The sequence below is a fragment of the Somniosus microcephalus genome, chromosome 8 (assembly GCF_052327205.1).
Source record: "Somniosus microcephalus isolate GS21.2 chromosome 8, FLI_Smic_1.0, whole genome shotgun sequence".
NCBI classification, from domain to species: Eukaryota; Metazoa; Chordata; class Chondrichthyes; order Squaliformes; family Somniosidae; genus Somniosus; species Somniosus microcephalus.
Genome location: NC_140994.1, coordinates 152,581,879 through 152,606,655, shown reverse-complemented (window position 1 = coordinate 152,606,655; position 24,777 = coordinate 152,581,879). Strand labels below are relative to the sequence as shown.

Here is a 24,777-nt window from a genome sequence, read left to right as displayed (position 1 = left end):
CCTTGTGCACCAGTCACTGAAGGTAAGCATGCAGGTGCAGCAGGCGGTTAAGAAGGCAAATGGCATGTTGGCCTTCGTAGGGAGAGGGTTTGAGTACAGGAACAAGGATGTCTTGCTGCAGTTATACAGGGCCTTGGTGAAACCACACCTTGAGTATTGTGTGCAGTTTTGGTCGCCTTATCTGAGGAAGGATGTTCTTGCCATGAAAGGGGTTCAGCGAAGATTCACCAGGCAGATACCTGGGATGGCAGGAATGACGTATGAGGAGAGATTGGGTCGATTGGGCTTGTACTCGCTGGAGTTTAGAAGAATGAGAGGGGATCTCATTGAAACTTATAACATTCTGACAGGACTGGACAGACTAGATGCAGGAAGGATGTTCCCGATGGTCAGGGAGTCCAGAACCAGGGGTCACAGTCTAAGGATAAGGGGTAGGCCATTTAGGACAGAAATGAGGAGGAATTTCTTCACCCAGAGAGTGGTGAACCTGTGGAATTCTCTACCACAGAAGGCAGTAGAGGCCAATTCATTAAATATATTCAAGAAGGAGTTGGATGTATTTCTTAAGGCTAAAGGGATCAAGCGGTATGGGGAGAAAGCAGGGACCGGGTACTGAATTTGGATGATCAGCCATGATCGCATTGAATGGCGGAGCAGGCTCGAGGGGCCGAATGGCCTACTCCTGCTCCTATCTTCTATGTTTATTTGTTTCCAACTGAACAGTAATTGCAGTGAATTGATCTGCACTATAAAAAATGACATATACCATTTAAATAAATGTTTGTGCTGTTTCTGGTCAGGTTTTTCTGAAAGTATACTGTGATTGTCCAGTTATACATTAAATCCAGTCATCAACCATTACAATTTCATTCTCATCACTCATTCCTCTGGTTCAATTTGCTTTCAGTCCCTGAATATGAATAATTTACTTTTCAGTCTGAAACTTTAGGGTGAATTTCTGTGGAGGTTCTCTCAGTTGTCCATTGTTAATTTCAACAGAAGAGCTGCAGAAATCCCAGAAACACATTGTAAGCACCACTTACACTGTTTGTCAGGGTTTCTGCAGCTCTTCCGGTGAATACATAAGATTGTAAATCCACCCCTTTACAATTACATTTAAAAACAGCTTAATTTTATGTATTACCTATACACACACATCTTTTATTTGTACTAGTTACTGCAACAATAGTCTATAGATATGAGACAAAAGTACCAATAACTTCCTAACTGAAGCACTTTTTAAATTATGTTCTTGATTGTATTTGTAGATGGAGGCATACTAATTAATGATAATTTTATTTAAAAATATTTCTTTGTCACTCATATATAACTTTTATTATATTATTGTACAGTAAAGATTCAACACCCACTATGTTAGATTAAACTTTAAATTTAATGTGGCCGGGGTCCCATTAAGGATCCTGGCTTAAAACATGTCATGAATGATGTCACTAGACCCGCTCCATCTAATTGGGCCGGGTAACGCACTGGGCGGGCTTAATAGGCCCCATTAAAGTAAGTTCATTTTCTACAGTGGGATGGAGCCAGCAGTGTGGTCGGGATCCGACACAGACATCGCCTGCACCGGATGTGCCAAGGTAAGGAAAATTCCGGCCAATACTCCAGCTGAGGCCGAACCAGTGTTTTATAATGGTCCATCATAACTTCCTTTCTTTTGTACTCTGTGGGCTGGAATTTGCCAGCCCGAGGAGGTGGGAATGGAGGTGTGTGGGGTGTTAAAATTGCAAAAAGTGGCAGGCGGTCCCGACCCCGCCTCCATGCAATTTTCCCAAATGCGTGGTTTCTGATCCCGTCTCCGTCCCGCCTCCAAGAGGCGGGATAGGCCCTTAAGGCCCTTAACAACCACTAAATTGCCTCTATAATCCCATTTTGAGAGGCCTTTCCGATTTTAACACGTTTCCCAGGTGATTCACGTCTCCTCTGAAACACGACGGTGAAACCTGGCGGGAGCACTGTTGGATTACTGACTATCAGCTGCAGGTCAACCATTAAAGAGGATTTTTGATCAGCCATCATTTGCAGGTGGCAGGACTTTGTTGTCTCAGGTCTGGGGGAACTTTTAGAAGGCATAACCACAGCTGTGGAAGTTTGGAGCCTGACACCCATCTCCAGTGTGTCCTCCTGGGAAACCCCTCTCGCCACCTTGACTGAGCGCTTCCTCAACTGAGGCATCTACCAGAAACATGTGAACCATTTATTTCCTTTCCTCCTGGACAACAGATTCAGATGAAGACCAGCCGTGGCAGCAGCAGAACCATGAACAACAGCAGCGGCAACAACAGGAGCGCCAAGCTGCTGCTCACCCACCTGAAGCTGCACAGGCCAGAAAGCGCCAGCCCATGGAAGCCTGTTGGCGTAGGAGATAACCCCCAAACAGAGATAACCCCCAAACAGGGTCTACAGACAGAGGATCAGCTACCTCAACATGAGTGAGCAGCAGTGCCAAAGGCGCAGGCTCCGACTTTCGCGAGAGGTAGTGGGTGACATCTGTGCAACGGTGCAGCAAGACCTGGAGCCCAGAGGAGCAGGTGGACACCCCTTACCAGTGGTCGTCAAAGTCACCACAGCACTGAACTTTTTTGCTTCAGGCTCATTCCAGGGATCAGCAGCAGACATCAGTGGCATCTCGCAGGCGGCCGCACATACTTGCATCACGAAGGTAACCGATGCTCTCTTTGCCATCGCGCACAATCACATCCATTTCTCCAAGGACCAAGCAAGTGTCATGGCGCGTGCGGTTGGATTAGCTAATCTGGCAGGCTTTCCAAGGGTGCAGGGCGTTGCTGACTGCACACATGTGGCCCTTAAGGCACCCCATCGTAATCCATTTTTTTTTCAACCGCAAGGGCTTCCACTCCCTCAACGTGCAGCTGGTGTGTGACCACAAGAAGGAAATTTTGCATGTTTGTGCCAAGTACCCTGGCAGTTGCCATGACAACGTCATCCTACGCCAGTCTAGTGTGCCTCCGCTCTTCAGTCCGCCAGACTAACTTAATGGATGGCTACTTGGAGACAAGGGCTATCCCCTGAAGACGTGGCTAATGATGCCATTGAGGGGGCCCATCCAACGAAGCTGAGGAGAGCTACAACTACAGCCACATTTCCACCAGATCCATAAATGAGCAAACCATCAGCATGCTGATGATGTGCTTCAGATGCCTGGATAGATCAGGTGGAGCCCTGCAGTACTCAGCAGCCAGGGTCTCCAGAATTGTTGTGGTTTGCTCTGCATTTCACAACATGGCACAACGTCGTGGCTTGCAGATTCCTAAGGACCAAGTGGCTCCTCACATAACCACCTCAGGTGGGGAGGAGGAGGAGGAGGAGGAGGAGAAGGAGGAGGAGAGAGAAAACGAACATCTTGCAGAGGCCCATCAACCAGCGGCAGCGGTACGCGAGAACACTGCTGCCCGGGATGCAAGGAACGCATTCATCTTGGCCAGATTTGCTTAGCCTAGCCAAACAAACACTTTTGCCTCGCAGCTTCTTACCAGAGCATCGACAATGGCCAAGAACCAGCGGATTCCTAGCACTCTGACCACCATACTGATAATTGCAAGTAATCCTAAGCCCTCAGTGTGGAACTCCAATTCGCAAAATGACACACGCCACAACTGCAACAGTTGCCATCAGAATTTTTATTTACAATAACCAACTGATGGCATTTTAAAAATAAACACAACATTTCACCCAAGTGACTACCCTTGTTGTAATGATCAGTAACATGTCATTCTAGAATGGTACACTAGGTGGAGTTGTATGTTTAGTAAGGGGCTACCCACAAGGCAGTAGTCAAGATGGATGCCTGTACACTAGTCCACATGGCTGAGTAAATGACTAGCTCAAGCTAGCTGTTCATAATGAAAACGTCTATTTATTTATGAACATAACATGGTACCAGGATTGGTAATATCTGCTGAATATTGTGAAACGCGACATGGAGAATTTGAAGCCACCGGAGGGTTTGAAACTCACGGGGAATGTCGACTGCAATTGGCGGACTTTCAAACAACAATTCGAACCCTACATTGCTGCCATCGGGTTCGGTACGATGCCAGACGCAAGGAAAATAGCGTTACTGCTCATGGTTGCAGGCCTGCAGGCGATAGAGGTATTTAATACATTTGTATTTGATCAAGAGGAGGACAGAGAAAAAATTGACGATGTGCTAAAGAAGTTTGATACACATTGTTCTCCCAAAAAGAACGAGACCTATGAGAGGTACGTGTTCCGTTCACGGACACAGCAGCAAAATGAGACTTTTGATAGCTTTGTGACCAATCTGAAACTGAAAGCACAGACATGTAATTTCTCTGAACTGAAATCATCCATGATTCGTGACCAGATTGTGTTTGGTATTCATGATAAAAAAGTCAGGGAACATTTGTTGAGAGAAACCTAACTATCATTGGAGGATGCTGTGAAAATATGCCATGCCAGTGAGCTAGCTCAACAGCACGCAAAGACTTTCAGTGAAATTAATAATAATGCGACTGTAATGAGTGACTGTACTGCTGTCGGTGCTGTGTCCTACAAGGGGAAGAAACAGGGGCAGAACAGAAATGCAAAGCAATCGAAGGATGGAATTTTCAATTGTAAACGCTGTGGTTACCAGCACCAGTCAAGACAATGCCCAGCGTTTGGAAAAAAGTGCACAAAATGTAATGGAAAGAATCACTTTGCCAAACAATGCTTTTCAAAAGTAAAAACAAAGAAAGGGTAACAAGTCAATGTGATTGAGGACACTGATTTAAGTGAGACACTTTTTGTAGGAATGGTGTCATGTGACAATATAGAAAAGGATACAGAAAATGTGCAGCGCTCAGGAATGGACAATGCTGAACATAAAGTTAATGCAGTAAAAGAGGACAAATGGATGATGCCACTGCAGGTAAATGGAGCATTAGTTACATTGAAACTAGACACTGGGGCAAAAGCAAACTTAATCAGTATGAGGGACATTAAAAATATGAAAGAAAAGCCCAAAATACAGAAAAAGTCAGTACTACTGAAGAACTATAATGGACAGAAAATAAATAGCTTAGGTGTATGCAGACTTAAAGTGACAGTCAAAGACAAAGTGCATCATCTCATGTTTTCTGTTGTGGCTGAAGGACTTGATTCACTATTAGGTGACAAAGCTTGTGAGGACTTAGAACTGGTCAAGAGAATCTACCGTATAAACTGTCCCATAAGCAAACCAGATGACACAGTGGATTCTGTAGTGAGTAATTTCCAGGATGTGTTCAAAGGATTTGGAGTTCTACCATTCACTTACAAGATCCAGCTAAAGGTGGTACATGCTCCACGGACAGTTACAGCACCCCTGCGTGACCAGCTCAAGAAAGAACTGGACAGAATGACCACACTAGGAGTCATCAGGAAAGTCAAAGAGCCAACAGACTGGGTTAACTCCATGGTATGTGTAAAGAAAAAGAACAATGATCTAAGAGTATGCATGGATCCAAAGGACTTAAATGCAAACATAAAACGTGAACACTACCAGATTACCAAGCGAGAAGAAATCACCAGTGAAATGTCAGGTGCCAGATACTTCACAAAACTCGATGCCTCACAAGGATTTTGGCAACTAAAACTGGATGAAGAGAGCACCAAATACTGTACCTTCAACACACCATTTGGCAGGTATTGTTTCCTCAGAAAGCCTTTCGGGATAATATCTGCATCTGAAATCTTTCATAGAGCGATGGAACACATAATTGAAGGTCTGCAAGGAGTTCGGGTCTATGTTGATGACATCATCATCTGGGGCTCCACACTGAAAGAACACAATGAGAGACTGACTAAAGTGCTACAGAGCATACGCCGGAATGGACTGAAGCTCAACAAAGCCAAGTGTCAGTTTGGCGTCCAGGAAGTCACTTTCCTAGGAGATAATCTATCTGGTAAAGGAATAGAGCCAGATATGGAAAAAGTAAACGCCATACTCAAAATGCACCGACCCACTGACAAAAAAGGAGTGCTACGCATCATGGGGATGATAAACTTCATTGGAAAGTTCATTCCTAACTTGTCAGCCAAGACAGCCTGTCTGCGAGCCCTGCTACATAAAACAAATGAGTTCGCATGGACAGAAAGACATGAACAAGAGTGGATGAACCTCAAAACAGTGCTGACAACCACACCTGTACTCACCTTCTTTGACCCAACAAAGAGAATCAAAGTGTCAACAGATGCATCAAAAGATGGCCTAGGCGCGGGCTTGCTACAAGCAGAGGATGAAGATTGGAAGCCTGTTGCCTATGCCTCCAGGTCTATGACTGACTCTGAATGTCGATACACCCAGATTGAAAAGGAATGTCTAGGCTTGGTAGTTGGACTAGAAAAGTTCCATGGCTACATATATGGCCTTCCCACCTTCACAGTTGAGACAGGCCACTGCCCACTGGTTGCGATCATCAAAAAAAATCTGAATGAGATGTCTCCAAGGATTCAACGACTCATGATGAAGCTGCAAAGATATGACTTTGAACTGATCTACACACCAGGCAAACACATAGTGTTAGCAGATGCACTATCCCGAACACCCACAATGAGTCATGTGAGCTCTACTGAGGAAGACGTGGATGTTCATGTGAGTATGGTCACTGCTGCACTGCCCGTGTCAGACACAAAATCAAAGCAAATAGCAGAAGAAACAGTAAAAGGTACAGTGTTACAAACAGTAATAGAGAACATTCATCATGGTTGGCCAAAAGATTCCTGTCCAAAGTACTATCACATCAGGTCAGAGTTGAGTGTTGCAAGTGGACCATTACTAAAACAGAACAGAATAGTCATTCCACAGGCTCTACGTCAAGACATGCTCAAAAGGATTCATGAGGGACACCTCGGAATTGAAAAATGCAAAAGGAGAGCAAGAGACACGGTTTATTGGCCTGGCATAAATAAGGACATTGAGAACATGATAGGCAAATGTGAGACATGTCAGAAACACCAAAGCAAACAAGCAAAGGAACCAATGATAGTAGCTGACTTACCAACAGCACCATGGCAAAAGGTTGGTATGGACCTCTTTCATTTGAATGGTAAAGTCTATCTAATAGTGATTGACTACTATTCTAACTATCCTGAGATGGCGCTGCTCTCAAGCACATCAGCAAGCAGTGTCATAATGCATGTTAAATCCATCTTCGGCAGACATGGAATTCCCAGGATTGCCGTTAGCGACAATGGTCCGTGCTTCAACTGTAAGGAGTGGCAACAGTTTGCAGCACATTATGACTTTCAACACATCACATCCAGTCCTCTGTATGCTCAGTCGAATGGTAAGGCAGAGAAAGGTGTTCAAGTTCTCAAACAGCTACTGAAGAAAGTAACAGAAAGCAAGTCTGATCCTTATCTCGCCCTGCTGAGCTACCGAGCCTCTTCTTTAGACTGTGGTTCCTCACCTGCTGAACTCCTAATGGGTCACAAGTTACGCACCACACTACCCTGCTGTGCAAAAGAAAAGTAGAGTAAGGAACTAAGACAGAGGCTTCAACTGTTAAAGCTGAAACAGAAATCACACTATGACAAGTCATCCAAAACTCTGAAACCATTGACAAGGGATGATGTCAGGATTGAGGATCCAAATGCATGGAACAGGAAAGTTACAGTTCTTGAGGAAGTAGGACCAAGGTCATACACCGTTAGAACTGAGGAAGGACAGATTCTCAGGAGGAACAGCCATTCCCTCCTGAAAACACAAGAAACTGTCCAAGAGCAAATCGATGACAATGCCGCAACTGAATCTTGTGACGCCCCACCAGAACAATCTAACACAAACACACATACAGGCTCGCATGAAAACACATCAGACTTAGCTGTGCTGAGAAGGTCCACACGTGAAGTAAAAAAGCCTGATAGACTTAATCTTTGAGCACAAAGAAAACTATAATAAAAGAAAGAAAAGCTTAGAGTTCATAAAGTAAAGCTTTGAAAATGTGTTGACTGTTGTGAAGATGTTTATGTCGTTATGATTGATTGATATTGATTTTGTTTAACCTCTAAGGAAGGGGGATGTAATGATCAGTAACATGTCATTCTAGAATGGTACACTAGGTGGAGCTGTATGTTTAGTAAGGGGCTACCCACAAGGCAGTAGTCAAGATGGATGCCTGTACACTAGTCCACATGGCTGAATAAATGACTAGCTCAAGCTAGCTGTTCATAATGAAAACGTCTATTTATTTATGAACATAACACGTGACTATTTGTGCAGTATCTTTCTCTTACACGTGCTCCTACGTGGTGCTTCCCCTGTGGCTTCAGCAGATGTGCAGGCCCCTTGCTCACTTTCTCGCTGCTCCTGTCTCAGCACCTTTGGCGGGCGTCCTCTGGGCTTGTGAACCTGTGAGTGCTCGGCAACAGCCTGCTACTCCTGCGGCTGTGCAGGGTTGAGACGCCAATCTCAGTTGGGTGGGGAGTCTGGTGGGGCTCTGACTGAGGACTTGGCAGTGGCATGGTCGTGTGAGCGCTTGGAGAGGAGCCCTCACTTCCTTGTTCTCTGCCACCAACATCCCTCTCATGGATCAGGTCCACATCAGCGCTTGCAAGTGGCTTGAGAGCACCTTGCTGCACATCAGGGGGCCATGGGGACCCGTATCCGCACTGGCAGTTTTACTCAGAAGGACTTCCATGAAGGTCTGGTTTCTCTCTTCAATAGATGACCATCACTCCTCCAGAGATGTCAGTCTATTCTGAACACTCACCATGTTTTCTACACTCTGGCGACTTAGCTCCTCCATGGCCGTAGCCATCCTCTCGTCTACTGTAGCCATAATTTCCCCGGAGGTTGCCATCCTTTCCGTGGTGCTGCGTTCATGCGCCAATGACTCCACAAAGGCTCTGCTCATGTTCGCGATGGACTCCTTCATTCGCTCCACACTCGCAGCGACCCTGGAGACAAAACCTGCCATAGACTCCTGCACCTGTTCCTGGAGTTCCAGCACCGCTGTTCTTCTGGATGGACCCAGAGGCAGAGGGGCGGCACGCAGCTGAGCCGAGCTGGGAGAGTCCTGTGCCCTCCGACTAGGACTCTCCACTGCTGTTCCTGTCTCCACAATCTGCTGATGCTCACTTGTGAGCTGTGATACACCAGGTGACAACACTACTCTATCTTGCGATGGTCCCACTGAGGTGTGAGTGTCTGCGCTGGTGCTGGGTTGGCTGAATTCTGCTGACGCTGCACCCTCAGAGGTTGCAGCTTCCTCTGAGGAGTCTGGAGGCTCAGGCTGTTCCTCCTGGATAGTGGGGATGGGTGCCTGCGATAGTCCTGTGGGGGAGTAAAGGAAAGAGTCAGAGATGTGAGGCCAAGGTTTCACGCACATTGCATATTGCGATGATCATAAGTCCATCTGTTAGAGCTTCAGAATCATTATCATGCAATGTCAATGAGAGAGATGAAAAACTATTCTGTCACCAGCTTTCTCTGATGCACCCGTCTGTCCATCCTCGAGTCCCACGATCTCCAGGACTGCCTCCTCCCAAGGGGTGAGGTGGGCTACTGAGGGTGGCCCACCTCCTGTACTCGCACTTCCCCTCTTATTGTGAGCTCTCTTTTCCTGCAATGAGGGAGACAAGTGGAGTTTGAGTGAGAATGAAGGAGTGAGTGTAGAGAATCCATATCATTGATGGTTAGAAGGAGACAAAGATGGAGTCAGTTGGCAAGACCAAGGGCCCTCCCTGTGTTTTGTAAGTTGTTTTCATAGCATCACAGTGATAGGGAGTGTGATAGCTGCATAGTCAAATAGTTAGGTGAATGTGACCATAGAGAGGGAATGGATAAGGGTGAAGGGATATCAGTGTCAAGTGGGATGTGGAGGAAGAGGTTGCTAAAGTTGAGTGCTGGTGAGGAGAGGCAATGGGGATCAGATTGAGGGTGTTGCGTAGGGGGTGGCGTGTGCCCAGTCAGCTTCACCTCTGACTGTCTTTGAGCGGTTCGAATCGCTCCCACACCCCTGGGTTCTAGACACCAGACTTAGGTACAGGCGGCAATACAGAAAATCGAGTAGACAAGTGGTTTGGTGCAAGCAAACCAAAATTTTATTAAAAAACAGAATAAACCTCAATCTTATGAGAATTACTGGTATGAATACAGGCATAAACAATTACACTTATATGGGAATGGGGAACACACGGCACATCGAGGGAAACAAATACACTAAAAATCCCCTTATCCTTATCCCACCCGCTATACCTAACTAGATTAAGCTATGAGGGGCCAGGAATTCATGCTCACCAATCCGAAACCTGTTGCTTTAACTGGTGGGGTTTTGAGGCCTGCTATTTCTGTCCTTTGGGGTATCCCGTCGCCACGTGGTCACAGGGCGCGGTACTGAAGTTGTTTATGCAAAGCACCCTCCTTTTCCTCAGCTAATCTCGTTGTCAAGTCGCGATGGGTCTTCTTCTTCCTCGGGCGGTCGTCGACGGTATTGCTGCGGTTAGGGGTCGGTTGGTGGTCTTTACCGTCAAATGATTTTGCTACCCAAGCTTCGAACGCCAGTTTATTCTCAGACTGGGCTATGATTCTGGGGTTTTACTGTCCATACATGTAACGCCAACTTATTCTTCAAATGCCAGCTTATAACTAGGCGTTTGTCCCCCAACGCGTCTTTCCGCTGCCCTTCTCTGCTCTTATCGGTTTACCGTATTCTTCGTCTCGTCTCGTCTGCCCGTTTGTGGCCTGTGTGTCCGGTGTGCTTTCGAATCGGGTCCGTTCTCCTCCCGCGTTTGGCCCCGGTGTAATGGGTGTCCTTGGTGTTGAGCGGCGCGGGGAGCGAGAAGAGAGCCCGCCACGAGGCCAGGGCGCGAGAACGAGAGGCAGCAGGCCAAGGCCACAAGCAAGAGATAAGAGAGCGATCACCACCAATGGGCCTACAATTATACCCGTTCTTCATCCCTTATCTGCGCGCCAAATCAGGTCAGTCCTTTGTCTAACTTTTGGCGGGCTCGTTTAAAATGATTACAGCCATTTACTTTAACGACTTCTGGAGTGGTTGTCTCCATGTTTAATGGCCTCGATGTCCTGGTTGTTTGTCATTTATGAAACTTAATTGTCCCATCCTGCCTTGATGGCTACTGTGAGCTGTTACCGATTAAATATGCAGAAGCCTAATGGCCTTGATTTAGGCCCATTCTAGCCTGATCTGTTTCAAGGCAAATGAATGCATATTCTGTGTTTGATTTAGATGTCTGGCTACACAAAGTCTCTTCACAGATTCATGCATTTTAAGTTTCATTTGAGGTTTGAAAAAATGCCTGCCTGTTTGCAGGGCCTTGCTTTAAAATCCTGCCGGTTTTGGTCACGAGGTTACAGAAGCCATTTTGGGTACCCTGTTTTTAATAACTTGTCGATACAGGGCCCCATTATCCATAACTTTGGGGAATGCGGGAATTTTGAGAACCCTACAGATGGGAAAGTCATACTCACTTTTCCAGTGCGCAGAATGTCATGAAACCTCTTCCTGCGCTGAATCCAGGTTCTGTGGATCATCAACAACAAGTTGACCTCCTGGGCCACCTGGATCCACATAGCCTTCCTCTGCTGGGGAGGCTTCTTCCTCCCTGAAGAAGGGAAGAGCACCTCCTTACTAACTCTTGCTCCCTCCACCAAAGCTTGCAGGGCGACGTCATCAAATCTGGGAGCAGACTTAGGTCTCCCGCTGCTCATTCAGCCTCCAGGTCCCTCTCACTGCAAAGGCCAAAAGGTTGGCAGTCTGCAGAACAAGCAAGGCTTCTTGCAGACCTTAAATGCAGCAGCAATGATGATGTCATCGGAGGCGAGTTTCAGACTAAAAAAACTAATTGGGCCATGGGTTCCCACACGTTGGAACTCAATTGCCCAATTATGTGAAAATCACATCAATCTCCCACATTGATTTGGAATTGGGTGGATAACGCGAAAAGCGGATGACACAACCCCAGCTCGCCCCAATGACAAAATCCAGCCCAGTGCCTCTATTTATGAAGCCCAGGATCCCACATGCTTTTTTAACCGCTTTCACAACCTGCCCTGTCACCTTCAACAATTTGTGCACATATAGCCCTAGGTCTCTCTGTTCATGCAGAATTGTACCATTTAGCTTATATTTCCTCTCCTCGTTTTTCCTACCAAAATGTATCACTTCGTACTTTTCTGTGTTAAATTTCATCTGCCACGTGCCTGCCCATTCTACCAGCCTGTCTATGTCCTCTTGAAGTCTATCACTATCCTCCTCACTGTTTGCTATCATTCCAAGTTTTGTGTCATCTGCAAATTTTGAAATTATGCTCTGCACAATCAAGTCCAAGTCGTTAATATATATCAAGACAAGCAGTGGTCCTAGTACCGACCCCTGGGGAACCCCGCTGTGTACCTTCCTCCAATCCGATAAACAACTGTTCACCACTACTCTTTGTTTCCCGTCACTTAGCCAATTTTGTATCCATGCTGTCACTGTCCCTTTTATTCCATGGGCTTCAACTTTGCTGGCAAGCCTATCATGTGGCACTTTATCAAAAACCTTTTAGAAGTCCATATACACCACCTCAACTGCATTGTTCTCATTAATCCTCTCTGTTACCTCATTAAAAAAATCAATCAAGTTAGTTAAACATGATTTGCCTTTAACCGATCCGTGCTTACTTTCCTTAATTAATCCATACTTGTCCAAGTGACTGTTAATTTTGTCCCAGATTATCATTTCTAAAAGCTTCCCCACTACCGAGGTTAAACTAGTTGCTGGGTTTATCCTTACACCCTTTTTTGAACAAGGGTGTAACATTTGCAAATCTCCAGTCGTCTGGCAGAATTGTTTCCTGTTTCTCTCTCCACGGGCGCTGCCTGACCTGCTGACTGTTTCCAGCATTTTCTGTTTATATTTCAGATTTCTAGCATCCACATTATTTTGTGAAAGAATTGTTTCTGTTTTCATTTTCTAGCTATCAGTTATAACAACCTATATGCCATTCTACTGAAAAATATTAAGCTGTGCATTCAACAGTAACATAAATGGAGTTAATACTAATTTTTTTTAATAAACAATAAAATTAACATGTAAACTGAAGTCACTGTTGTCTGATTTTTGTAAATTTGGCTGCAGACACTAAAATCATCTCTAGTATCTCCAAAACATCCATATTCATTCTGGTTTTAATTATGTTTCTCACAATTTAAATAATAAAATAAAACTGCAGCACAAATCAAAACCCATAACTCTCGAGCCCTATTTGTAATAGCACGAGAAAAAAGTATACCTTATTTTACAAGGTAAACAAATAGCATCCATTTTGTGCTTATGATAAATAATGATGCATATTATGACCACAACTTCAGTTTATCTTCTGGCACAGTGTGTTTTGGCACATAAAAGTAACTTTAAAAATGTGCTATGTAATGTATCTAGTATTCATGCAGACTGCAGTTAATTACCAGGCCTTTGTTGTTAAAATGGTCTAATTATGCTGCAGGTTTTATGGGTTTCTTAAAGCATGCTCAGACACAAGTCCTAAGGGGTGATGATTTCCTCAGTGGGCTATGTGAAATGAAATTTTAAACCCATTCTTTATAAATTCTTTACAAATGCTGTCTTCTTTTAAGGTTTGTCTTTTCTAAAATAGGTTTCTTTTTTGGTACAATAGGCCTGAAAGAGCAGCCCATCGGCCTTTCCAATGGACCAGAGCAAGGCAACAACACACAGCAGCCTGCATCGCTCTCACTATAGTCAGCAAGCTACACACAATCTGGTCATGGCGCTTCCTGGAGCTCCGTAGCACATGGTGTTTGCCTTGTACCATTTCAAGATAGGTTTTGAAGACAAGAAGCAGAATTCTAGCCAGGAAATTGCACCAGATATTCATCTAAATATTTTCACATTAATTTAGGGCCTTAATGAGGCTACGGCATAAAATGTACACTAGTATGAGAGCATATAAATGCAGCTGGTGAGAAAATTATGGGCAGAAGGATGTGTGCATGTCATCCAATTTTCTGATCCATTGCACCCAGAGTCTGAACAATCAGTGCCACTGATCGTAAATTCTACCCTGAGGAGCTTTACTTACACCTATTTAAAGGCAGAGTGCAACTGTGTTATGTATTCATTTAAATATTTTTGCAACCATTCTGAGGCTTTAATGAGATTATTACATAACATGTGCACGAGCATTCCCACACACAAAATTCAAATGGCTGGAAAATCACTGGCAAAAGAAACCAAGTGTACTCAGTCAATTTCTGATCCACCTGTGCCTGCTCTATGCCTGCACAACCAATGCAACTGAATGGCAATTCTACTCTTATGTGCCATGTGATCTCCCATAGTTGTTTGCCCTTTACACATAATAATGATATATAAATGCAAAATCTTTCTTTATACATTTTCAAAAGCAAACCACTTATCAGTTAGTCATTTTCAGCATCTGAAAATATAGTGTGTGCGTGTGTATTCAATAAACATTCAGGTTAGCTTTAAAAATTGTTCAAAATATTAGATTTTTTATACAACATTAATTACTAGTTCTACTTAGATGCATAATTATCTTTTCATCAAAACATCAGACAGAAATAAAATTATTTGTATATAAAGAGCAAAATCATTAAAAAGCTATTATTGCCATATTCCCTACCTCCATATGCTGTGTGAAGGGGTCTTTAGGATTACACATCACAGAAGAAAATCTATGACTGCTTCTTAAACAGTACTGGCTTTTGCTTTCCGACAGTGGGAAAGTTTGCCGAATGACAGTTAACCTGCCAGTCAATCTTCTTGCCAGCTCCCGAATATCTGCATCATTTATTTCCTTAGTTTAATCCAAAAAAAATGACAAATTAGATAACTGGTTAGTTAAAGCAACAGCACTTTTAAATTCACTCCATACGTTGTTTAGTTGGAGTGCTCACACAAAGGTTTGCCATAGCAAATATAACTAGAACACAAAATTAGTTAAGAAGGCTAACCTGCATCAGTATCAACAAACTAAAACTAATTTTTTGCTTTTCAGTAGTCTATAAAAAAACACTTTTCTTTTGTAAAGTCACCTGGCATAATTATATCCACGAAGTACAATTTCTTATCTGATAATGACGCTACATCATTAACTACAGAGTAATCCTGATCCTCGGATTTGTACAACTGTTGCATAAACAGATAACATTTACAGTACATTTACACTGCATCTTAGGGTAGGTGTAATGCAATTTTTATTTTGCACCAACATTAAACTGACAGTGTAAATCCCGAGTTACAGACCAACCTCACTCTGGAAAGAAGTGGAGTGAGACACCCTAGAGGGAGCAGACTCATGTCATTTTGGTTTGACACTGAATGTAGTGTAAATCCAGTTCGATGTCAAACCTGGCTTATAAAGTGCTTAGGGCACTGGAATTCCTGGGGAACTTCACCAAACCTCAGGGGTAGATGAAATGGATCAGCTGGGGTTGTTTTGTTTGTCATTTTTCTATGTTCAGAAATGTTTCAAGGGTGGGAATTCTCCATCCTCACCTTCTACATATTTACATTTTTAACTGTTGTGAGAGAGTTCTGTCCATAACTGTATCCAGGCATGTGTGCAGTTCTCTTCTGGCCAAGGCTACTTCAGTTCCAGCTAGGTAGGAGGAAACAAAGTGCATGTGGTTCTACTTCGCTGGAACCCTAAACTACAGCTATTGAATCTCAGATTGGTGTGTAAATTTACCTTTGGAAGTATCTGAGAAAAAATGGCTGAAACCGAGGAGATCCAATTTACATTATAAGTTAAAAGGGACTTATTTAAAGTGAATACTATTAAAATTATGTTTATATTACTACCATTTTGTACAGCCACAACATAAAAACTATTACTGTACAATAAATTGTCACAGTATAAAATAACCAAGAAAGCTATAGGCCCCGAAATTCCATGCCATTTTTGGCATTCTTCAGTGTGAAGTCCGGGCATCTTTTTGTACTTCGCAGCAAATTGGGCCAGAAGCCGTTGCCAACAGTCTTTCACCCCACAATCATGCCCCCCCCCCCAAAGTTCCCAAATGCTTTTCGGCACTTCCTGCAATCTGCCCATCGAGTCCCGAGCCAGCTGCAGCCCTACATTTTCTGGTACTATGATTATAATGCACTTGAGTAAATTAGAATGAGAGATATGAGGCACAGTTGTTGCCAGGATCAGCTGAAACAGGCAGAAGTGAGGCGCTTCTGACTCTAAAGATTGTGAAGAGTTTCACAGGCACTTTCTGCAGCTGAGAATGTCATTTTGAAGCAATTATTTGCACATTCTGGATGCACAACCTTGGTGTTGCTTCTGACTGCTTCTGGTAGTCTGACCACCAGAAGATTTGATCCCCATCCCAGCCTTCCCCCTTCCTGCACAGTGAGGGCTTCTCAAGAATAAAATATGCCATTTCCTATCTTTGTTTGGCATTAATATGGAGGAAGAGGAGGAGCAGGAGAAATAGCAGCCAAGAATATAGGAAAGGCGCAAGAGACAATATTTAAGGAGGATGCATCCCAGCAGCTATTAAATCCCCAAAGAATATACAGTTAACACAGGTCCCATGAAACTTTAATCCGGGATATGTCGTACAAGAATGCACTCCACCAAAGAGGCAATACGGGAGTCCTGCTATCTACTGCATGAGAACCTGCAGCCACTCTCATCTGCCTACACTGCTCTGGCTGTGACTAGGAAGGTGAAGGCTGCATTCAACTTATATGTCATTGGGTCATTTCAGGCAGCCACATGGGATTTCTGTAATATCAGCCAGGATACACTACAGGCATGTATTCATCAGGCTACTGATTTACTTTATTGCAAGATGGGGAATTCATTGACTTTGGCATCATACCAAAGCAGCAGTGTGATAGGACCATTCAATTTTACAGGGTTACTGATTTTCCCAAGGTCCATAATGCAACAGATGGCATCCACATTGCTTTGAGAGCATCCGCAGACAATCATTTCAACTTCGCTAGTAGGAAGGGTTTTCACTCCCTGAATGTACAGATTGTGTGTGGCAATATGCAAAGGATCCTCCACATTAAAGTTTGATACACTAGAAATTATCACAATGCTTTCAAAATTTGGCCCTTCTTGACCTCTTCCAGGAAGAAAGTCATGTCAACAAATGGCTTGTGATAGCAAGGCCTATCCCATGCACTCAGATATAATGGCTAACTAATGTGGCCTAAACAGCACCAGAGCAACGTTACAAAGAAGACATGATTCTACTAGAGTGATCATCGAGATAACTATTGGACTCTTAAAGAGGTACTCTCGAAGCTTTCATAGGTCAGGAGGGGTTTTGTAGGATGCTGAAGAACAGACTAGTTGTAGCTTGTGCTGTGCAAAACCTCTCCAGATGAAAATGTTTACGCTTGGACATGCCTCAGGAGATGGCATAGGTACTTCAGAATCGATTAATAAAGCGATCATCGTGATGACCTTAACTCAGAGGCCTCCTCAGTGCCTATTGCAAGTGGCATCAGAGCACAACTTTTCATTTAAGTCTTCTCTTCTGTTTAATACAGCCTTGTCACCTTTGCCTTAACCTTTTCTCTTCTACCTTCAAATAAAGGACCAATCCTTCAATCCAGTACCCATCCTAGAATGTGACTACACATCAGACCTCTTTGTCCTGCATAAACATACAGTCATAGAATCATACAGCTCAGGAGGTCATTTGGCACATGTGCCAGCTCTTTGTAAGAGCTCTCCAATTAGTTCCACTCCCCTGCTCGTTTCCCCATAGCCTGCAAATTTTTCCTTTTCAAGTGTAAATCCATTCCGTTTTAATAGTTACTATTGAATCTGCTTCCTCCACCATTCCAGGCAGTGCATTCTAATGAATGCAATGGTGGTGGTGGTGGTAGGGGGGGCACGCAGAATGCTGTGTCCTGAGAGAAGACAGACCCAGGCTGGTGGATTCCAGCTGTTGTAATTTTAGTGGCTATTGGATCTGCAGCCCCCAATGCCTCCCTTGGCAGTTCATTCCAAATATTCCACACCCTCAGCATAAATTAATTAAATCTAAACAGTCTTTTAATCCTCCCTCTTAAGTTTGAGGTTATGCCTTCTTGAAGTAGAATTTGTGATTCAGTTTATCTTGTCTATACCCTTTTAAGATCAAGAATACTTATATAAAATCATCCCTAAGCCTTCTCTTCTCCAGCGTAAAAAGCACTGCATAATCACCTTATTCTGCCTTATCCTAAATTATCTCGTAGCACAGATGAGACTTTCAGTTAACATAAATTTAGTAACCTTAACAGTATGTGGTTATAGGAACGTTCACTGTGTTGAAACGCTGGTGCTTTCCCTTTGTGACAGTGTATGGTGTGTGCCTTCTGCCTCCAAACCATGTGCACCTTCCAAGTGAGTTCAAAGTGTAGCGGAAAGTAAGATAGATGGCTGCTTTGCGTCAGAATGTGCCTCGAGAAATGGAGGTGGTTCAGTACCTCCTTGTGCTGGATTAATAGATGGTCCATCAACTGCAGGCACCATATGCAATATATGGCTGCAGTGGCTGCCTGGGCCTGTACATTATTGGTGCATCTGGAGTTATTTGAGCCAGGCAGCTAGGTGGTAGGATGTTGCATTGCCCTGAGGCACATCCTGCCATTCCCTGCTGCTGTACACTCTCTCAGCAAATCCAGAGATTTGTGCAGGGGCATGCCATTGAGCAGCAATGAAATTGTTGAAGGCCTGTGTTGCAGCTGCCTCAATTTGATTCCCAGCATGATGAATGCAGATAAGACATAATGCAGCAAATTGAAGTACAACATAGAAACATAGAAGATAGGAGCAGGAGTAGGCCATTCGGCCCTTCGAGCCTGCTCCGCCATTCAATGCGATCATGGCTGATCATCCAATTTCAGTACCCGGTCCCTGCTTTCTCCCCATACCCCTGGATCCCTTTAGCCTTAAGAAATATATCCAACTCCTTCTTGAATATATTTACTGAATTGGCCTCCACTGCCTTCTGTGGTAGAGAATTCCACAGGTTCACCACTCTCTGGGTGAAGAAATTCCTCCTCATTTCTGTCCTAAATGGCCTACCCCTTATCCTTAGACTGTGACCCCTGGTTCTGGACTCCCCGACCATCGGGAACATCCTTCCTGAATCTAGTCTGTCCAGTCCTGTCAGAATTTTATAAGTTTCAATGAGATCCCCTCTCATTCTTCTAAGCTCCAGCGAGTACAAGCCCAATCGACCCAATTTCTCCTCATTCGTCATTCCTGCCATCCCAGGTATCAGCCTGGTGAATCTTCGCTGAACTCCTTCCATGGCAAGAACATCCTTCCTCAGATAAGGCGACCATTTCCAGAGTTCCAGTTAGAGCATTAGTTAGGGGACCTGTGTCTGAATTTAGGATCTTGGCTCAGGAATTGCACTCCAGAGGACCCTGGAGTCACCAGACTCTCCATGTGGCCATGCAGCACGGTACAGTTGCAGGTTGTGAAACCTTCCATAGACACCTCCATATTTTGCAGGCAGGTTACCACACTCTCAAATGACATAATGAAATACTATGCGGAGCAATCAAACTGTTTGAGGGCAGGCCCTGTGAAGTTTGATATTCTAGAATCAGTAGCCAAATGAGCCCTCAGTCTGGCCTTCTAGCCAGCAAGTTGTGGACCCGCCAATGTCCTCTCCACTCACTCCTTCTTACTTATGGTCATACGTTCACCAATTGCTCCCTCCTGCTACTCACTAACTGATCCAGAGAGGATGCATCTATGCTGGTGCTTGCCATTGTAGCAGTAAGTAATGCAGGGTGTTGTGAGGTGCTCAGTCCAGGGCAGATATTGGGCTTTGTCACCTTCTCACCTTCAATACCATTAAGATTAGGGGAAGAATATATTTTGGAATTCTGTCAATGACACAGCCTTTCAAACAAAAGTTTACATAGCAAGAAATTCACTGCAATGGTTAAATTGGCAATGAACGGCCTAAGTTAGACAGCTGTACTGCCCGATCCTCCACTGGCAAATTTATGCCACAATTCGCAGGAAAAATAAATAGAACATGTCACAGCGAGCAATGTGGCCAATGGATAGTTAAGAATTTATTTCAACTGCTGATTTCGGTGTGAAGTTCAACCTTTAGATTGTAAATGTAAACACTCTGTGGGAGTTTAATGTCAATTTATAATTAAAAATAACCTAATTAATCTCGAATCCCAGCATATTGTTTGATTTCAAACTAGAGTTGGTTGAAATCTTTATAAAAGTTGAATTTTTTCTCTGCTGGCTGTACCTCGGACCAAGTCATTATTAAATCGTTAAGGAATTCATGAAAACACAGCAATGCCTAATTCGATTAATGATTTCTTAGTAATAGTAATGGCGTGCACTGTAGATGCGCCATTACTGTGGTGCAATTTTCCAGCAAATTCCGGCCCAGTGTGTTATGCTTTGTCAGGGAGTGAATTAATAGCTCTGATTTTAAAACTGCCCGGCCGGTGGGAAGGGGGCAGGTCCAGGTTGGATGACCATTTTATTAAGGAAATACTGATAGGGTTAGATGAAATAGGGTGGGAGGAGGCTTGCACGGAGCATAAACATAGACCAGTTGGGCTGAATGGCCTGTTTCTGTGCTGTAAGTTCTATGTAATTTTACACAACACCTGATTTTACATTCCTTTGGGTGGGGTGTGGAACAGGCAGCCAACCCAAGCCTGCCCCATTCCCGTTGGGAGGGTTGGGTTAAAATCAGGGTGTTGTGAGGTGCTCAGTCCAGGGCAGATATTGGGCTTTGTCACCTTCTCACCTTCAATACCATTAGGATTAGGGGAAGAATATATTTTGGAATTCTGTCAATGACACAGCCTTTCAAACAAAAGTTTACGTAGCAAGAAATTCACTGCAATGAGTGCGTCTGAAGATTTAAGAATGGTACAAGCACTGAACATGCAGAGAGGGGCTCCAACCTGCCTTACTCTCTTTATTGCATCCAGTCAAAGAATTTGGAGCCTTCTTACCACCTAAGGTATCAGAGCTCTTAACTGTAATCTGCTGCCATCTGTAATGTGTGGCTTTCTCTGGCAAGTAGAATAGGGACATATGTTGGAAAAACAAAGATAAAAGAAGATTAATTTCATCCAAGTGCACAACCAGCCAGCGACTGTAATTAAGTCTATAAATATGCAGCCAGCATACAGATCACTTGTGTTGGCAGTGTGCTAGATGTTCCTAGCTTGCAAGACATATATGCAAGCACATCTGTATGGGAGGAATAACAGAAATCTACAGAAACATGGGCATGTCTGCACATTTGGAATGAAATGTTGTGCATGTTTTCTCTGTGTTGCTGCACCAGGTTTACAGTGAAGTGCTGCTGGCATGTATTCTAAAGCAATATCATAAAAGTAGGCAAAGTGTGAACATACTTGCGTTGGCAATCTTTAGAAGATCAGCAAATTTATTTCTAATTTGTTTCCATGCTTTTTTGCACAATATCTCCATCTGGACTGCTCTAATGCTGTTTTAAATGAACATAACCTTCTGCTCCAAAAAGGAGCACCCATCTGTGGCAGAACTTCTGCAGCAGAATCTCTAAAACTTCATCTATATAAATGCAGCAGCTCACCTTCCTTTAGTTGATGGAGCAAATTCTCCCTCCTGAGTAGCAGGATAGCGTTAAAGGTGATCAGTTGCCCCTTAAGAGCTGCAGGTGGAATATCCTGGAGACTGTGCCCAATGCACTCCCAGCACATCATCCACTGTTGACTGAGCACTCCAATATCACACAAATTTGCTTACTTTAGCTTATAGGGAGATTGCAGCTTTCAGTGCTGCAGGTACATATAGCACTCAAAGAACAGTGTCCCATAGCCATTGCGAAGGCACCACAAAATCAATCCTAAATTCTGTAAAATGTATGGATGCTCATGTCAACAGCCCACCCCCATCCCCACCCACCTCCCCGGCAATGTAATTTATATAGTTGAATTAGATCAGAGTTCAAATAATATTTTGAGATGGAGTCAACAATCACAAACAAAGGAGCCTGAAAATTTCTGGTGGGTTACTGTGCAGGATTTGTGGTCACTAGACCAACCTGGGGATGACCCCATCCAACATTCTTTGAGAGGGTAATTTGCCAGTCCACGCTCTACATTGTTTCAGCAAGGCTACAATTACCTCAGACACCAATACTTGTTGTCTCTGCATCTAGATCCCAGGTTCAATGCCTCAATGAAACTGGGATCTAGATGCAGATGTATAAACAGATAAGTGGAAAAAGATTCGAATAAGGGATAACTATATCAATGCTGATGTAACTTTGTATCTGTAGTAAAGGACAGGAAGATCCCGATTGCTCCCTCTGACCTGGAAACGTTAGGTTCATTATTTGCTGCACGTGATGTACTGAAATGGCTGAATATCACATGGAGCTAAAAATCCACAGCCCGTCTAATGCGCTCTGGCGGGAATGCGCCGCAAATTATATGCCAGGACCTAGATGTGCTTAGTGCCAGCCTTACATCAGATGTTCCATGGAGCTTTTTGAGGGGCATAGCCTATGCCCAGCCTTTACAAGCCCATTGACACAGCAGGGGTGGAACCAGGGTGGGGACTCCCAACAGTAAGATGTCCCTGCCTTACACAGGCCCAGCGTATCTTTGCAGTGTAGACTGTCTGATGAGACCAAACCACTAAATGGTGGAAGGGGGTCCCACCTAGTGGTTGATTCCGAGGTTCATGGCCTGAACCAAAGATTTCAATGGAGAAATTTTAACAGTACATCTTATGAGTTATTGACCTGTCTGGGTAGTTTTGTTTTAAGAGGAATTGTCACATCTTATGATTCCACTTGAAAATAAAATATTCTCATTTATCTACACAAACAGACTAGCTCTCTCCATCAATTTTTCTCCCATACTCCCATCTATTGAAGACTTTGATGCCTGTTGGGAATAGTGCAATGGGTGGCAGACACCCTCTAATGCATTGCCCAAGTAGCAGATAATCACTGTGAGCCCTGACAGTGAATGGTAGCAGGCGATTTGATTATGGGGATATCACAGGAGCAAGATGGAAACTACAACTGGCAATGGTGTTTCATCTTTCTCACATACACACTGAATCTGTCAACAGGATCTGGAAACCAAGCACTCAAGGCCCAGATGATTTTTTTTTATCTCTGTGCGCTGAAGCCAAATTCAAGCTCCAGTCTAGAAAAAAAATATTCAGGATATTTCTAATTAAATAACTAGCTTTTGGGTAAATTTGCTGAGTTTTCTTTCATATATATGTGATTTTCTTTTTTATTTGTTACATTCTGATTCAGTTTGGTGGCATGTTTGGTGTCTGGAGGGTGTTCCAGGGCTCCCCAGAAATTCTGCCAGGTATGGCATTATAAGGACCAGCAGCACCTATGCCTGAAGAAAGCAGGTACAGGTACCATTTTAGGGCAGCAAGTGGGTCCCACCAGGACAAAATTTTATTTAACTTTGCTCAATGCAATCAGAGATAGGTAAGTCCAAGAGTAGATAGTCTGGGATGCAGCTATATTCATAACCTACCAGCCTGAGAGCTTTACTAAAGAATTTGGCATTTATTGTCCTTATTATGGTAATGACCTGGAATTTGGACAGGAATTTCATTTCAATATTTATTTGTAGGCATGTCAATCTTACTTGCCAATTCCCAACATTCTGGTATCCAAGACACCAGATGTAAAGAATATCTATTTGAAATAGTCATCTAGGGTTGCTAGGCAGCAGAAAGTACCCTAGGGGTCATGAAAGGGACATGGTAATATAAAGCTAAGTGAATTTTAACCATTTTCTAACTGTTTTCTTCTACTTTATTTTGGTTCTAAAATGTTTAGATGAAGAGGACGACCTACAGAATGATGCCAGGCAACAACTTACATTTATATATCACCTTTAATGTAGAAAAATGTTCAAAAACACTTCATAAAAGCGTAATCAAAAGCTGAACCAAAGAAGGGCATATGAGATGGGGTAACTATATTTGGTCAAAAAGGTGGGTTTTAAGAGAATCTTAAAGGAGGAGATAGAGGTGGAGAGACAGAGGTATGTTTGGTAATTCCAGAGTGAAAAGCCTGGATGGCTGAAGGTATGGTCATCAATGGTAGGGCAAAGATGGGAGAGGTTCACAAGAGGGCATTGTCCGAAGAATAGAGAGTTTGGGGTATTCGGGGATTGTAGGGCTGGAAAAGGTTATAGGAGGGGTGAAGCCATGAAAGGATTTGAAAATAAGAATGAGAATTTCAAACTTGAAGCATTGGGGTACCGGAAGCCAATGTAAGTCAGCATGTAGAGGAGTGCTGGGTGAGTGGGACTTGGTGTAGAATAGGATACAAGCAGCATAATTTTGGATGAGCTGAGGTTAATGGAGGGTGGAGTTTGGGAGGCCGGCCAGGAAAGCACTGGAACCCTCATACTTGCCTAAGATGACAAAGTATGGATGAGGGTATTGGCAGCTGATAGACTGAGGCAGGGGTGAAGTTTGGCAATGTTATAGAGGTCAAAGTAGGCAGTCTTTGGGATGGAGAGGCTATTGGGTCAGAAACTCAGCTCAGGGTCAAATGGGATGCTGAAGTTACAATAAGTCGGCTTCACCCGAGACAGGGGAGGAGATGAAATCAGTGGTGAGGGTACAGAGTCTGTGGTGGGGGCCAAAGACGATGACATCATTCTTCCTAATATTTAACTGAAGGAACATGCATCTCATTCAGACTGGATGTCGGACAAGCAATCTTACAAGATAGAGGCAGCGGAGGGGTCAAGAGAGGTAGTGAAGAGATAA

General features: G+C 43.8%; 1 protein-coding gene across 1 annotated transcript in view; it reads right to left on the bottom strand.

Moving 5' to 3' along the window:
* LOC147113870 (glutamate receptor ionotropic, delta-2-like) overlaps positions 1 to 24,777 on the bottom strand; it is an 826,198-nt gene that overhangs the window by 305,299 nt on the left and 496,122 nt on the right. The window contains exon 6 of the mRNA XM_085995253.1: positions 14,632 to 14,805. Coding sequence (XP_085851379.1) covers positions 14,632 to 14,805 — 174 coding nt within the window. The remainder of the gene's footprint in view (positions 1 to 14,631; positions 14,806 to 24,777) is intronic.